We start from the raw sequence: 16,370 nt of genomic DNA on the forward strand, positions 1-16,370 counted from the left end.
AGCGGAAAACAGCCTGATGTGGTGCTGAATAATGAAATCCGATGTCCGAGATGTGGGAAAAGGTTTGTCAACAAGGGTTTTCCTTGTGTTCGACTCACTAATGCCTCCAGAGCAGAGCGAGACCAATAAGTTATTCATGAATATCACAAAAAAATAACTTGTGCAGAAAGGCCGGGACTGCACCCATCATCTTCTGTGACCTACTTCTTGGGAGAAATGAGAGGATAGTGCCACACGGGATCAGCGCCTCTCTGCTGTCTGACTTACATTCGTTGGGTGAAGCACTTTCCAAATGCCCTTGAGCTGCTGGGGAGTTTCCTGAGGAGTCATTTTAGGCTCTCGTTTTGGTTCTTTAATGTTCATTACCAGCACAGGACATCATGTAGTTGTGTAAATGCAGTACCACTTCAAAATCATTTCACTGGAAATATGGATACACTTTAGACTTCTAGTGATTTTATACCATTCAATGACATCTGACGTAGGTTAATGTAGGAGTCGAGCTAACCGAGAGGGAAATGTGAAACAAGAGTCTCGCAAAGGAGTTGGGAATAATACATTGGTCTATTGAAGGAGAGACGTGGAGGAAGTTCAAACCATTTCTTCTGTCAATCACAGTGGTCACGGATCTTATCCCCTACTCCAACATCTCTCCACCTGGCTGTCTAACCCATCAGCCAGACAGAGATTTACAGTGGAAATTCCTTTACTGTCACTGTGCAAGAAAGCACAACAACATTTTTAAAATAGCAACTATCGAGGACTGTAAAAAAAAAAAGAATATTTAATTAAGTATAATATAATGCGCTAATGTAATATGAAAATATGGTAGAAACAACTGGGTTGTTAAGAGAATGATGATTGTTCAGGGTTTGGATTCATTTGTAGTGTTCACTGCAACAACAACTCCAGACAGAAACATGCTGTCTTTTTAAGATAAGACAAAGATATTCCTTTACTGAACCCAGTGGGGACAAATTAAAAGTACTACAGCAGCACAAACACAAGTAAATTAGAAAATATCTCAATAAAATTAAAATTAAGCAGGAAATTTGTTCGATGATCTAAAACATTCAAGCGTGACAAAACAGCAAAAAGAGCCCTTTAAGGCTCAAACTCATGTTCATTTCGGGCCACATCAAGATCATGAAGGTCCTCAAAGGGCTGTTTATGGCAGAACATACGAATAACCTATTAAAATATTATGTTATTCTATACCTTTCTATGTATTCAGTGAGTAGTTCTTAAAATGTAATAATATTGGACATATTTCCCCATTTATGTCATTTGGCACTACAGAAATAAAAACAGATTTGATTTGACTGATAAAATAATATTTGCGCAGCTTTATTGTGTGGCCCTCTTGAGTCTTCAGGGCCACATAAACAGCCATTTAGTGCCCTCACAAAATCATCACAATAAAAAGAAACTAGAGCAACGGGGAAAGACTGTAATTACAGCGCCTATTTAGTGTTTCTTATAATTAATAAGACTTTTTTAATAACTTTTTTCAAATATGATGGGAACATCAATACTGACTTGGTGGCAAAATGGGCCACTGGCTCCTTCCAACAATAAAAAACTTAAAGTGTTTTAGAAAAGCAAAGTTAGACTCTGTCTCTGACTCTGAGAGAGAAGTAGAGTCCTTTACAGCAACATATTAACTTATGCCTTAAGAACCTTATAGGAACAATTTACAGTAATCAAGCTGTGTTTCCATTGATCATATAATAGTGCAAATTGGAATTCCAAAAATAAATTCGTTTAATGGAAACATGTCAATTTTTAAAAAAAGAAAAAAAAACAGCTTACATTTTTAATGAAAAAGATTTCTGCTAAGATAAGGTAATTTTTCGACTGTATCAAAATTATTTTATTTCACAAAACCACAAAGCACTTTTTTGAGTCATGTGATCAACAACCGGATGTTACTACTGATGGAAAAGACAAAGAAGTAACAGAACAGGATGATGGCGCGGCATGTTATTTTTAGTGACTTAAACTTATTCAGGTGTAATCTTAATTGTATTTCTTATTTAATGGAAACACTGCAATTGCAAAATTTTGTATTTCTGACATTAACAAAGTGTTGTGCACATTTGTAATGGAATCGCAGCTGTTTTTGGACTGTGGGAGGTGGGAGGGAGAGAGCTGGAGTACCCAAAGAGAACCCACATATGTACAGGGAGACACGTGCAGATAATTATTAATTGATATGCTGGCTGTTTTTTGAATATGCCATATGTTTTCTCACCCACGCCCCATTTAATCAGCTCCTATGTTCTGATTTGTGGAGTTGGTTGTGCAGAAAATGATATTGATCTCAAGGAAGCCCTGAAGCAGTCTCCCGTGACGAGCAGGAGGCTCAACAGTACTAAAAAATAGATGGTAAGCCTCTCTCCCTGACATTTCCTGCCACACACACACACACTAACACACACGCATGAGCACACACCCCTGCTCTTGTTAACACACTCTGGCGGTGGTTTTGAAAGCAGCCGCTCCTAAAGGAAAGCCACTCGCCACAAGAACGGACAAACCGAAAACTATTAGCAGACGTGCGTGTCAGTATTTCTCCCGGCCGATTCGAGTGTGTTCCTTCTTTTGTTCGGCCGTATGTACGACAGGTGTGTTTGCATGGCGGGAGCGAGGGTGGAGGTAACCCGACGCCTGTGTTCTCCGACACACACATCAATGTTGCTGAGGTTAATTTAAATTTCAAGGCAGCTCGGCTTGCCCCATCTGCAACCTGGGACACGTTACACTGGTGTGAGCATTACAACTGCTGGGTAATGGGACACAAAGTGGGGGATAAGGTGACTCATCCAATCCCACAGAGCGCAGGCCGGCTCGGAGTTCAGTTGCAGCTGAAGTCCTTTCTGGGTCTGAAATCTCTTGAGGCAAGGATCCGATGGGCCGCCTGAGAAGTGGCATCTTTTAGAGAAAAAGTGAAGCGATAAAAGATGAATTTTTTTTTTTTTAAATCTAAAGATTGGAGCATTCAATTCCCTTGCATCCACCTGCTTTGGGCAAGTTCTGTCACCAGTTATGTTAAAGAAACATAAATCGTTGCATATGTTCATTTTATGTTTTACAGCTCCCCCTATGTGAGAGGCTTAAATATGAACCCATTTGCTAAAAATACACTGAAAAAAGAAAGGTGATCCAACTTTTTTTTTTAAAAAGTTGATTTATTACAAGTACTCAAATTAAGTTTATCCAAGTAAACATATTACATTATTAACTTGTCATGTTAAACAAAATTAATTAAATTAAGTTTGATGAACTTAATTTGACTACATGTAACCAACATGTAAATAATTGATCTAAATAGGATAATTGCAAAACAGCAAAATCAGACAAAAAAAATTCCAACTCAATATCTTTCAACTTTAACAAAAGCTGCAGGTATGCGTTTGGTTTATTTTTGGCTAAAACAAGTTTTTTTCTTCATCCAGTGAAGTTACTTTTACTTGATTAAAGTTCCACCCAAAAGTCTGAACATTTTTTGAGACAAAATCTCAGATATTCCAAAAAGCTGACATTGTTGAATTTTGAAAATCAACAATTTATGACAATAATCACAAAATTTCTGAGTTTTTTCTAGCAAATTTTTGACTTATCAAATTCAGAACTTTTCTTGTTTTTTCTAGAAAATTTGTAAGACTAATCTCAACATTTTTTAGTTTTTTGGCGAAAATGTACTCCTTTTTTATCTACAATGGCCCTAATACACCATCTTAAAATACTGTTCTACTGGTGTTTATAGTTGGCCTCCATTTGCCTGCTTATTTTATACACGCTGCACAATGTATTGCAATAGTCAGGTACAAGGACATGAACTGAAACTAAGTAAAAGAGCAGCTGAAGTTCAGGAAAAACTTGAAATGTTTCCAGAAAGCATAAACAATTTTATCAAAAGAAAGTCTTGCTCCTTTGGAAGTTCTTTGATATGGTCTAAAACATTTGCACAAGACTGTTTGTAAACCCACATTAAGGACAAAAGCTATGTTGTGTAAAAGTCGTGCCAAAGTGAGTAGCTATAGAGGCTCTCATGGAAAATTTACGTCTTATCACTGTCATGCTGTCTGCTGTGAAATCATTTCCTGAGCAACATCCTTTCATGTCTACACATCCGTCCTGAGGACGAGCTGTCTGGCTCCGTTTCCACAGTTTCCACACATTATCTCCTGACTGGGCCGGCTCCAGTGAAACATCGTTTTCCAACGTAATCACAGTGTTGCTTTCACTTCACATGAAATCACATGCTTAGTAACGTCAGTCGCAGAGAAGAAGAAAAAAAAGTGTTGTAGGATCAATGGTGTCAGGCATCCAGCGTAAACACGAAACTCTCTGGATCTGATCCAAGTATGTCAAAGTCGGTGATCTGGTGTTGCCTTGCAAATTTTACAGAGCGGTGGCTAAACTCGGAGCAACCTTTATGCAGATTCAGAAAAAATCATTGGCATCCACAGTAAGGAAGCATATCTCATGCGAAGTTGCCCACAGGCCCAATGATTTTGTGTCTGGTTAAAGCTGCAGTATGTAACTTTTATAACAAAAAAATATATGTTTTTATTTATTCGTTGAAACTGTCACTATGTTGTGACAGTATTATATGACATAGATAATCTGTGAAAAAAAATCCAGCTCCTCTGCTTCCTACCAGTGTTAGCATTAGGTCTTAGCGCTGTCAATCATTCCTGTGTATGCCTCCCACCAATGACAGCAAAAAAGCGTTTTATCATTAAGGGCAAGTTGTTTCTCCACCATTATCACATTTAGGAGCGCATACCTGAGAGTGATTAACAGCACTAAGCCCCTCCTCCTGGCTCTGATTGGTTGTTTTTGGTCGTGAGCGGTGCATTTCTTCAGACAGCAAAAGTAGCTCAGACAGGAAGTGCAGAAGATGGATCTTTTCACAGATTATCTGATGATTATCTGTCAGATTGGTGCAAATCTAGTAAATAACTAAATTTGAATTGAAAGAATTCAACCTTCATTCAATTTTTTTGAAAGATCATGATACTGATTATGACTTTAATTTTTTCACATACAACATACAGTAAGTCTACAGTGGGTCTTTTCCTCAAGCCTAGTGGCTGAAAGAAACTAACCTCTGACTCATGGATTTCTAATTTAGAGTTCAAGTACAAATTGTGCTTCAAGGAATTTTAAGAAGTAGCAACTAGTTGTGTAATTATTGACTTTGTTAAAAACTGTTATTTCTCAATCTGGGATTTCCCCCACTACTGAAATCCAAGGTTGGATCTTTTCCAAATGTTCCTGTTTAACATTTATCTACAGCTCTAAAAGACGGATTCATTTCAAGGCTTTTCACATGTCTTCCAACACAGAGTGAATAAATATGTCTGCATTTGTATGCAGGCATAACAGTGGCAACAATGTTTTAGCACATGATTGTGAATTGAAGGCAGAGAAGTTCTCACCTGAATGCTAATGCATCCGACTTATTTCAAGTGTGTTTTAACACATTATGGTGTCTGAACAGCAGTGACTGTAGATTAATGTCAAGCACATTCAAAAGTCAGAAAACTGACATTAGATGGCCAATTACATTCCAAAAACATTCTTATCGTTGGCTTCCTTTGCAATATAGCATAAGAATAGAGAAAGAAAAGAAATGGAGAAAAACAAAAAGCTACACATTCTGAAGATTCAGGAGGTAAAAATAAAATAGGGCCAGCTTTGTTTTAGGGAGCTTTACTGACTGGTGAATAGATCAACTGCTTGAAGAGAGAGCCAAGACGTGTCCAGCTGTGCTTAGCCTCAAAATAAACTCACTGCAATGTTTTAGTATATTCAGAGGCCACAGATGCACCGCACTAAATCCACAAGGAATCATGCAGCAACATATAGTGAAGTAATCTGAATCTTTGAAACGTTTCTCCAATCCGTGGGTGTCCAGCTCCAGTCGGGCCAGTTATCGATGTCTCTGCTCCAATACTGGAGGGGTGAGATACTGAAAATTATTGCGTCAAACCGATATGACGTAAATACGCAGCCCCTTTCTGTGGAGCTAGATTGGGGCCATAAAGTTTGCTAAAAAAAACCAACAACTTTAAGTTGAAAAAAGAAAAAAAAAGAAGATTTGAAACATATTTACATGATTTGCCATGAACTGGTGACCTGTCCAGGGTGACCCACCTCTCACCCGTTGACTGCTGGAGATAGACATCAGCTCCCCTCATAACCCCACTAGGGATAAGCATGTTAGAAAATGGATGGATGGAAATTAACATGATTTGTGGGGCTTTATCCTAAATAAACAAAGTGCAAAAAAAATCATTTGAGAGCAAATGGAAACAAAATCTTTTTTGAAGTAGAATTGAGAAACTACAATACAAACATAAAACTACATTTCAAGAGAGAATCTGAGAGAGCGAGCGAGAGAAAGAGAGAGAGACTGAAACTTTTGCATTGTAGATCTAAAGGTTGTCAAGAATATTACCACCACCAGAGGGCGCTCCCATCGTGTCCTTATGTTGATATCTAAAGTCTGGTGTGCTCCCTGAATCATACCCAGTGGAGATCTGCATTAATGAAATGTAACCTTTTTATTTATCTGCTGCTTTTAGTGATATTATGTATCAGTTTTCCATGACATGACATTTCCTGGAGTCTTAATAAAATTCCTTTGATTTGCTTCTGACAGTATAATATGGTTACAAAACTAAAACTCTAATTCAGAGCTACTTTCTTAGCAGCTGATGTTAGAAAGTTCTCATAGACAGTTTCTCATCTCTCCTCTGCATTGTGTGTATACTTGAAGCAGTTACATGTAAACAGATTACGAAACCCAAAGTGGCCTACAACTGCATTCAGAAGAGAGCCTTAATGAGTGGAATTAAACTGCATGCACAACATTAAACTTAAAGGTCCTGCTCTTTGAACTTGAACTGAGCACCACTAAACAGTGACATACTAGAGGGTGAGCTCACAATAAGCTGAGAAACATTTAGTTCTAACTATATCAACTTTCTGCATGGAACAGTTGCAACTAAAGAGCTTGTCAAGGTGGCAGAGACAAGTGAGTCTGAAACTCACCTATCTGTGAGCAAGTGAGTTTCAGACTGTTAAAGCTGTAATATGTTTTTTATATGTAAAACAAAATGGGTTTTTTTTTACATATTTGTTAAAACTGTCTCTAGGTTGTGACAGCTTAATATCCTGGACAGGTCAACAGTGTTGAACTGATGACCTTTCCAGGACGTACGCTGCCTCAATGACATCAGCCCACGATGACCCTTTGAAGATAGGTAGCTATAGGTTATAGATAATGGATGGATGTTTCTGCTCTAATGACTCTTGTTGTTAGTCCCACATCAGAACCTGCTGCAGGCAGGGAGTCAGCAGAGATTAACGTTGTGTACCTGCATTTTTATTTTCTCTGTCCATCATGCAGGTAAGTGGATTTTATTCATGAGTGAATCAGAGCAGCAGCCTCAAGTTGCCTCCTTAGATGCATGAATTAGTTAAAACTTTGTCCCACATATTCATAGCTCCACACACAACACTTGTACGTCACACTTCACCTTTTCCCGGTTCAAACAAGAGGTAACCAACAAAGCCGAGTGCAAATGTTGGTCAGTCCAGGAAAACACAAAGCATATTAAGAAAAGAAAATCCCACATAAATGGGACTGACTTTCAATTTCACTCTCCCGTCGTCAGAGAAAATGCCCGCTTCCTCCAGGCTTCTTTGTTATGCTGCTTGGGATTTCATTCAGTTAGACAAGCTCATTCATAAACTACTAGCTCAGCTGAATCACCAACGGTAAAGACGGAATTTACTAGAGAGATTTGCTTAAGTTCCTGTTCTTGGAAATGGAAAGTGTTTTTAGGACCATATTAGGAGACTATTAGACAAACAATAAATTATTACAACATTAATCATAATATTCTATAATTATATATAATAGAATATTATTGAAAAGTTTAATGATTTTTACTCGTATCAGTAAACTGTTGTAATGTTTTCCAAGTGCTTTTGCAGAACCTTGTAACTTGTTCAAACCACCTGATCCTGTACAACAAAAAGTCTATGCCATCTGTAGAACTTCGACATAAAAGTGCAATAAAAAAAACCATAAGCTATTTTCATCATTTTTTTAACCTTATATAATCCCCACTCCACCAAACAAAAGAAAAAACACCAGTAGCTATAAGTATGGTCAATATTAACGTAGACACTTACTACACAGTGAACGCTCTGCACAGATTAATCTAGATCAGTCTTTCTCAAACTGCAATGACCAAACCACTGGTGGTCTGCAAAAGTGCTGCATGTATTTGTCGTGACGTGAGGTCAAAGTGCGACGCGTATGAATATCTTCCAAAGGATTGTGTATAAAAAAATAATAGTGTACAAGTTGCTTATGATGGGGGTCACTCAAAAGAAAAGCTGTCAGTGTTGAGCAACAGGGTGCATACAGCCGGGTAAGACCTTAACATACCTTAAGGTCTTACCCGGTATGTTAAGGTCTCGGTATGCAACTTGATGCACAGGCAGGTATGCATCAAGTTGTTTGGTTGTTTCCTGGGTGTGTACGTGCTTCATGTTGGAGAAAAAATCTGCTTGATCAGAACCGCTTGAGGGATTTGTTGGCTGCAGAGGAGTCTTGTGTTCAGGAAGATGCTCCTTGATGCAACTGAGACCTAAATAAAACAATCATTGCATTTTCTATAAAACTCTTAATAACATGCTCTAAGTCATTTGTCCAATTGACTTTTAAGGAAAGAACGACCTGGATTTCTCAAGTCTTCTGTGTCTACATAAGATTTCTGATTCATTTAACTAAAACAAAAAAAGTCAAAATCGGAACATGATGGGGCAAGATTTAATGACTGACATTTTCCTGCCCAGTTTTACATCCTCTTCATCTGCAGTCCAGGATTTCTTAAATCTCAAATGCAAAATGGTTTCAGTGACCAGGTCCGGGTCGGATATCATTTCCCCAAATTGTTTCTTCACTCCATCTTGCAGGGCATCGACCAGTGGCTTGCATAATTTCAGCGACGCTCTGGTTTTGTCAAGCTTGGAGATGAGAGCGTTGACTGTAGGGAGCAGCCATCCCATCGGAATTTCTTTTCCACAGGGTATCTGACCAATTCTAAGATTTACTTGGAATAATTTCAATAGGCGCAGCATTAGGTAATTATTAAGTATTAAGTGCTAGGGTGTTTTCACACCTGATAGTCCGGTAGACTCAATTTGATTGGGAACTAAAATTGCAACATTTGTTACATTTTTTCAGCTGGTGGGGTTGTCTTTCACACTGCACTGAGTCAAACGCTCCAAACTAGTTGAAAAACCTCTTCCCTCCCTCACCTGTGGAGGCGCTATTGCAAGAACTCCTGAAGGAAGCAACACAAAAACTTCAGAAGAAGAGATGAGTACAACTTCCTTCTTCACAAAATGTAAACAAATATTGGAAAAGTGTCAGATTTTAGCGGTTGTAGGATTTCTTTTTTGTCTTTGGTAAAAGACGACAAGCAATTTTTGTCACTAGTGCAAGACTTGCATGTTTGTTTTGGTTGTATTTACCCAGAATGCCCTGCACTATAATCCACTTTCTGCTTTTGGAGCTATCTCTGGTACACTTGCATCCACTTTTGCATTTGAACCATACAGGAGTTCACTTTAATAGAACCAAGATCTAAGTTTTTAACCGGACCACTGTTCGCCTTTTTGGTCTGCATTAGAGTTTGATTACGCATTCACACCTCTCAAAACAAACCAGACTTTCTAGGCAAACCAACTCCAGTTCAATTAAGGCAGATTAAACAGGCCTGGTGTGATTGCACCCTTTGTGTGAATAGTAAAACACCAAATATTGACTACTTACACTGGAACATCAAGTGCAGCACAGACAGCTCTCACCGCTCCCTCTCCTTGCTCTTTGAGGATTCTCAGGATCCGCTCTACAGCCAAGTAAAAGGAGTTTCACCTTGTCATGTTAGGTTGCACCAGCTGCAGTTTACAATGTTCTTCAACCACTTCTTCAGCAACAGTAGACCTCACAGTCTTGTTCCAGAGAGCCTGACATTTGGAAAAGGCCGACCTCGACGATTTCTTCAAGGCCTCTGCCTTGTTCGCGTTTTTTGTATCCACCAAATTGAACAAATGGCAAGCACAATAAAGATGCTTCAGAAGCTGATATTTGAGACCATCATCTTCAGTCATCATGATGCCAACTTGGATGAATTCTACTTCCTCATCCTGACAATCTTGTGTTGGATCTTCTCCTCACCAGTAACGTTGTTGTTTTCGTCTCCTCCAAGCACTCAGACGGCTTTAACGAAGTTTGATCAATTGTGGTTCTGGCTATATTCTCACAGATTGCATATTAACAGTGTACGTCATTCAAGTGCTTGCCAAGACGTCAAACGTGTGAGTGCCCTTTAACTGCATGCATACAAGACCAAGAGAAGCTGCTTAGATCCAGCCAATGAGCTGTGATGCCAATGAAACTCCTCCTCCTCGCAGTCCAGCAATCAGTCGTTGTGGCTATGTATGGCACCTTCCTCATTGCTAATGTGGCTTTATCAAGCTGGAGCCGCGCAGTGGTTCAAGACATGATGGAGCAGTTCGGCTGCAGATCTCGGATAAGGCTCTGAAACGCTGGCTGCTCAACAAGAGAGAACGGCTGGAGACCATGAACTATGAAGTTCAGAACTGCCTTGTTGACACTCTTGTGAGAGACTTGCACCGTTTCGTCTGTGTGAGGTTTGTGAGAAAACCTTCAGATTTTCTCTTGCAGGTTGCTGTAGTCAATTCATTACATTTCTCCAGCTGCCTTGTACACTTCCTCTAAAAAAACACAGAACTTTGGTTAAAGAGAGCTAACTCAAATGGCATCAAAAGTACAACACACAATGATGGCGGTAGACAACTAGGTAAATAACAAAATTGCAATAAAAAGTTTTATTACTTCTCACCTTTAATAAAATAATGCAATTTGACCATATTTTGTAGAGTATGGCTGGGGGAAATAACTTCAAATAATATCACAATTCATTTAACATGTTACCTTCTTTACAAGTAATCAGCAACTATATTCATATTCTTTTATTTCTTATTATAGTCAACTTAAAAGTTACTGTTGCAAATATTTTTTTTTATAATACAAGAGCATTTGTTAATTTTACAATGAGTGAAAGGATTCACAGTTTAATAATATATATGGTAATTTAATGACCATTGTAAAATATGTCTCAGAGAAATTCTCAGCAGGAAACAGCAGAACACCGGCCGCTGTTACCGATGTCAGCCTCTCAATTGGGTCACTATCTGACCTCAGAATGGATCTAGCTTCCTGTGCTGCGACAATGCAGCCACCTGTGGGTGCGCAACGTTTGTCATTTTGGCGCTCAAATTGCGCCATATTTTCGCTCAAACTTGTGTCACCAAGCTTAGAACATTAATTGTCGGTTGTATTTCAATAATTAGTCATGGTATTTAACTGCAACCACTTAAACCTCAGTTTAAAAAACTTCATTTTACGATTTTTGAAAATTGGAAGAAAAAAAAAGCACTTACCTCAGTGTGCTTTGTCGGGTTGTAAGGCGAGTTCTTAAATACAGGAATATAGCTTGTTTATGTTAAACACAGAAGACATTTGATACGAACAATCCTTATTTAGTCCCGAAAATTCAAACGTCGAGCTCAGACAGACACGGCTATGGCTGCATTGGCTTCTCCGCTTTTGTTTCTCCAACAGTTTCCATTGCTGAATAACGCGCGCGCGCGCGGGATGTCAGCTCGAGACACTTAACCAAGGTGACCTCACTCCAAATCCCAGGTGTGAGCGGCAGCTGTGATTGGTTCCTGTTCTTGCAAAGACCATGACGTGCATCCATTTCACTTCAGTAAAGAAAAACAGCAACAGCGGAGTAAAAACGCCGAAAGGAACGAGAAACGACAAGCCAACTGGAGATGTAGAGTCAAACGTACCGCATTTATTTTAAATGTAGTGGAGTGAAAGTCATAAGTTCCTCATACAGTACAAACTCAAGTAAGGTAAAAATGTTCTTTTCTTGAGTAAAGTACATTTTACTTAAATGTACATTTGAATAGTAAAGTACTTTACATTTAAAGTAAATGTAAAGTACTTTAAATGTACTTTACAATTGAAGTACATTTAAATGCAAGTACACCAGTACAATACAGTACACAAGTATATATACTGTACAGTGATGGGCTGTAGTCTATCCATCCATCCATCCATTTTCTAACACCTTTGACCCTCGTGGGGTCAGAAGGTGCTGGTGCCCATCTCCAGCTAACGTTCTGGGCGAGAGGCGGGGAACGGCCTGGACAGGTGGTGAACCTAACCATCCCACTGAATTCATTACAAAACATGTTGAGTTTGAGATTTTTTTTTTTTTTTTTTGTTCAGAGATGCTTCATTGTCTCAGAAGATTGTCATGACGCATTCTCTTAGTTTTAGTTTAGAAAAAAAAATAGAATAAAACAAATAAAAATTAAATCCAAGCTAAGATTATAGGTTTTTACTGGCAACGAATCGTTATTTTGTCCATGAAGCAAATAAATGAATTCCCATTAACTGTAAGAAAAGGAAGACAAACTAGTTCACCAGTTAGTACCTTATTGGTTCCGGTTCTACCCCAACTTTCAGATTTACATCAATTATACATGTTATAATCCCATCACAACAACAAAAATCAGCCAATTTCTAATTAGTCACAAGTTGTATTTGGGCCATCATTTCAGAAAAAAAGAAAACAGTCATTTGTACATTTCAACGGAATTTGTGTCATGGATTGTGAGATAAGATGATGAAGAGGATGATGATGATGGAAACCCCTCCACCCCCTCTGGGTGTTTCTATAAATATGTCAATAAGGGTAGAGTAAATCAGTAATAGTGCTCATTTTCAGGTCAATACTTGTGAAACCTGACCCAGCTGAGGCCATGCATGTCCTGATTGGTGAGTAGTGAGGAAATCGTTGTAAAACTGCTGCTTCCCCTCCTTTGCTGCTCATCTCTGGAGAGAGCTCCCACACAGACAGCTCTGACCCGGGCACTGGGGGCGGGAGGGATCCGCTCCGGCTGGTACCGGACCGTTTAATCTTAAATAGAAACACTCCTTCACATGGGCTCAGATAGACGTGTCCAGTTTTGGTTTTTTGCCTCGGGTTTCATGTTGCAGAGAGTCTTATAAAACTCTTGCAGCCTCTTGTGTTTATTGGCGGAGAGAGGAAGGCTGAGGAGGGGGGGGATTGGGTGAGGGTTCGGGCTCAGTTCTGCAGGACACAGGAGCTGACAGAGACGGGCTTTGTTCTGTCTGTAAAGACGGTTGTTCTGCGTCTTCTTCTTCTTCTTAACTATTCGGCCGTTTCCTCCCCGCAGTCTTCGCCTGCTTCATGGCCTCCGCCGCCCGCAGCGCGCCTCTGCGGGAGAGCGCCAGCGCACTTGTTGAGGATCCGCAGTTCCAGGAGATCCTGCAGAGGAGCCGCAGCTTGACGCACAAGATCCTGGACTCCATAGCCGACACGCACAGCTCCTGCGTTCACACAGAGGTGAGGCGCTGCAACCTGGCACGTTGTTGTTGTTTTTTTTTTTGCGTTTCGGCTGAATATATGCGGGCAATACTGCTGCGTCATTGTAAGGAACAACACAAAACAATGAATAACGCTCTGAGCTGAAGGGTTCAGTCAGGAGAAATGAGGCTCTGTTGTTCGGTCCGTCTGAAATGTGTTTATTGTTTTCTGGGCTGCAGACGGAACCATTCTGGAACTTAAAATGCACTATTTAGAAGCGCGGTTAACATTTCAGTGCCCGTCACTTTCTCTCAGAGATTACAAGAATAAATCCACAAGAAGGAGTATTCTCGGTTTTCTCTTTACATGCTGGTTCTTTTAAAACAACTTTTTTTTTTTCACAAATTAACAAAAAGTAACATACTTTGCCAGAGGCGACCGAAAGTCACACAGGGCCCAGAGCAGAATATAATTTGGGGGGCCCAAAGCCCTTCATCACATTAATATTTGTTTAAAAATTCTTGAGCTTGATTGGTTTTTATTTTACATTGAGGAAAGTGTTTAATAAATGAAAAAAAATAAGTCATCAATTTTGTTGTTTTAAAACATGACTCCAGTACAGACACATGGGGCATAAAGTGTTCAAATGAACAAGTAGCTTTTGAATTATGATTCTTAGATTTCTGACTTTAAACAATCAGACTAGTGAAGCTGCTGTTCAGAAAGCATCAGAGAGAAAATTGATGTTGGCGAATTTTTCAGAAAATACAAAGTCTTACGACCTTTATTTGCTGTGAAGCTATGTTTACTCTACATTAAAGCTTTATGCTTTAATATCAAATAAAAAATTACCATTAAGCATAGGTAAAAATAAAATTTAACATTAGTACTTTACATGATACTTGAAATAAATATAAGTACAGTTTATCTTACGAAATAGGTGAACAGTACTTTGTGGTTATTGCAAATAATTTTTTCATAATTATGAAAATATTGTAGACGTTTGAGTTTGTTTGTGGCTTAATGCTGAATCAAAACAACTTCAACAGAGAATCTAAGCGTATCTATTTAACATTCTCAATCTACATATAATTTCTTCATCACAGACTCTAAAGTTGGATTCTTCAGACATCGGCAGGTTTTCAACCATGGCCACCAACATTGGCTTCCCCCCGGCTCCTGTAGTGGTTTCAGAAAACTTCACTCTGGTAAGCGTCTTCCATTCGTAGAAAACTTTTTTTTTAATGTAATCATAAATATATATATTTATTAAAGAAAAAAAAAAGACATACTCAGGTTGCTCCCCTCGTTCTGTATTAGGAAACCGTTTTGAGAGTGATGCATGATGGGCTGCAGCTGCACCAAGGGTTACTGAGCTCCATCGCCCCTCGACTAGCAGAGAAAGGCAAAGTGGTTGCGTTGATGTCCGATGTCAGAGATCTAAAAAACCAGATTGCTAAGGTAAATTTATTTTTGAAGTTTGTATCGCAGCTAAAAGAAAAAAACAAACAAAACCCCCGCTTCGTATCACATCTTGCAATCACAACTTCCTGATACATTTCACAGATGCAGAAAATGAACCAATCGCACACTGCAGCGCCCCCCACGTCGGGCTCAGTGGAACTGCGCCTCCCGGGGGAATTTGAGGTCAAGGTGGCGGCTCACCTGACCCTGGTCCAGCTGCAGGCGTTCAGCCGGGACGTGGAGCGTTGCCTCAGGAGTCTGGACCGCAGCGCCGACGACGACAACCAGAGCTGACCAAAGATCGTTGTATTCTTCTTTCGGCCTGAGCTGAAAACCTACGTTGCCGGTTTTGTTATATTTATTGATCTGCTATTTATTTGTTAAATCTATTTTTATTTATATATTTATTTCTAGAGACAGATTGTATTTATTTAGGAAATCTATTTTTTTGAAAAACCTTTGCACTCGTCAGACATATGACCAGCTATTAACACACATATTAGTGAGTTGTGGGAACATATTTAAGCAGCAGTATGTAACCTTTTAAAAAAATGTTTTTTTTAACATATTTGTTAAAATTATCATTATGTCATGACAGTATAAAACACAACCTTTGAAAAAAAAAAATACAGCTTCTCCCAATACCAAATGCAGAAATTCACCACTCAGAAACAACCAATCAGAGCGAGGAGGGTCTCAGCGCTGTCAATCATTCTCGTGCCCAGCTCCTCCTGATTGCACTTTGCTACGCTACACCTGGTTCTCCACAACATAGAATGCCATGAATGCTAATGCTATTTAGCATAGCCACTGATGACAGTGGATTAACAGTTTTTCTGTAACAGTAAGGAGGTTGATTTACAGCGCTAAGCCCCACCTCCTGGCTCTGATTGGCTGATTTTGACCCGGAGCGATGCAATATTAGCACTAGGAGGAGATGGAGGACCTCAATTTTTTCAGATTACTTGTCTCATAAAATAATGTCACAACATTTTGACAGTTTTAATAAATATGGAAAAACACATTTTTTGTAAAAGTTATGAACTACAGCTTTAACGACGATTATAGATGGTGTAACATTTAAAAAGAAACTATTTTTGTATTGCTATTTAAAATCTAATATGTTGTTATTTTCCTACATCCCAATACAAAAATAAAACTGTTTTTCTTGAAAATACAACTGTTCCATTTTCATAATGATGGTGCAGTGAAACCTGCTGACACGTGCTGTCTAGCTGGTGAATTTGTTTCCGAAATTCCAGCAAAGGACACAGAAGTGCAACTAAAAGTGAAACGGCGGCTCCGGCGTCACGTCAGACAGAGTTCCTGCAGGTGTGTCGCCAGTGGCAGATGACCAACTGTCACCAGGACGATGACTCC

The 16,370-nt window shown here is 39.2% G+C and overlaps 1 protein-coding gene and 1 long non-coding RNA gene across 2 annotated transcripts in view; one reads left to right on the plus strand and one right to left on the minus strand.

Annotated features, from left to right (window-relative positions):
- The window catches only part of LOC114150347 (uncharacterized), a 29,204-nt gene extending 17,394 nt beyond the window's left edge, over positions 1-11,810 (minus strand). The window contains exons 1-2 of the long non-coding RNA XR_003596725.1: positions 11,563-11,810; positions 9,869-10,833 (exon numbers count right to left, since the gene is read on the minus strand). This is a non-coding gene — a long non-coding RNA (uncharacterized LOC114150347). The remainder of the gene's footprint in view (positions 1-9,868; positions 10,834-11,562) is intronic.
- Positions 11,811-12,621: 811 nt separating this feature from the next.
- On the plus strand, positions 12,622-16,167 carry csf3a (colony stimulating factor 3 (granulocyte) a). Its single transcript, XM_028028393.1, has 5 exons — positions 12,622-12,973; positions 13,396-13,565; positions 14,633-14,734; positions 14,847-14,987; positions 15,093-16,167. The coding sequence occupies exons 1-5, from the start codon at positions 12,958-12,960 to the stop codon at positions 15,282-15,284; spliced, it is 621 nt and encodes a 206-aa protein (XP_027884194.1). The 5' UTR covers positions 12,622-12,957; the 3' UTR covers positions 15,285-16,167.
- The last annotated feature ends 203 nt before the right edge of the window (positions 16,168-16,370 follow it).

Source organism: Xiphophorus couchianus, chromosome 9 (assembly GCF_001444195.1).
Source record: "Xiphophorus couchianus chromosome 9, X_couchianus-1.0, whole genome shotgun sequence".
NCBI classification, from domain to species: Eukaryota; Metazoa; Chordata; class Actinopteri; order Cyprinodontiformes; family Poeciliidae; genus Xiphophorus; species Xiphophorus couchianus.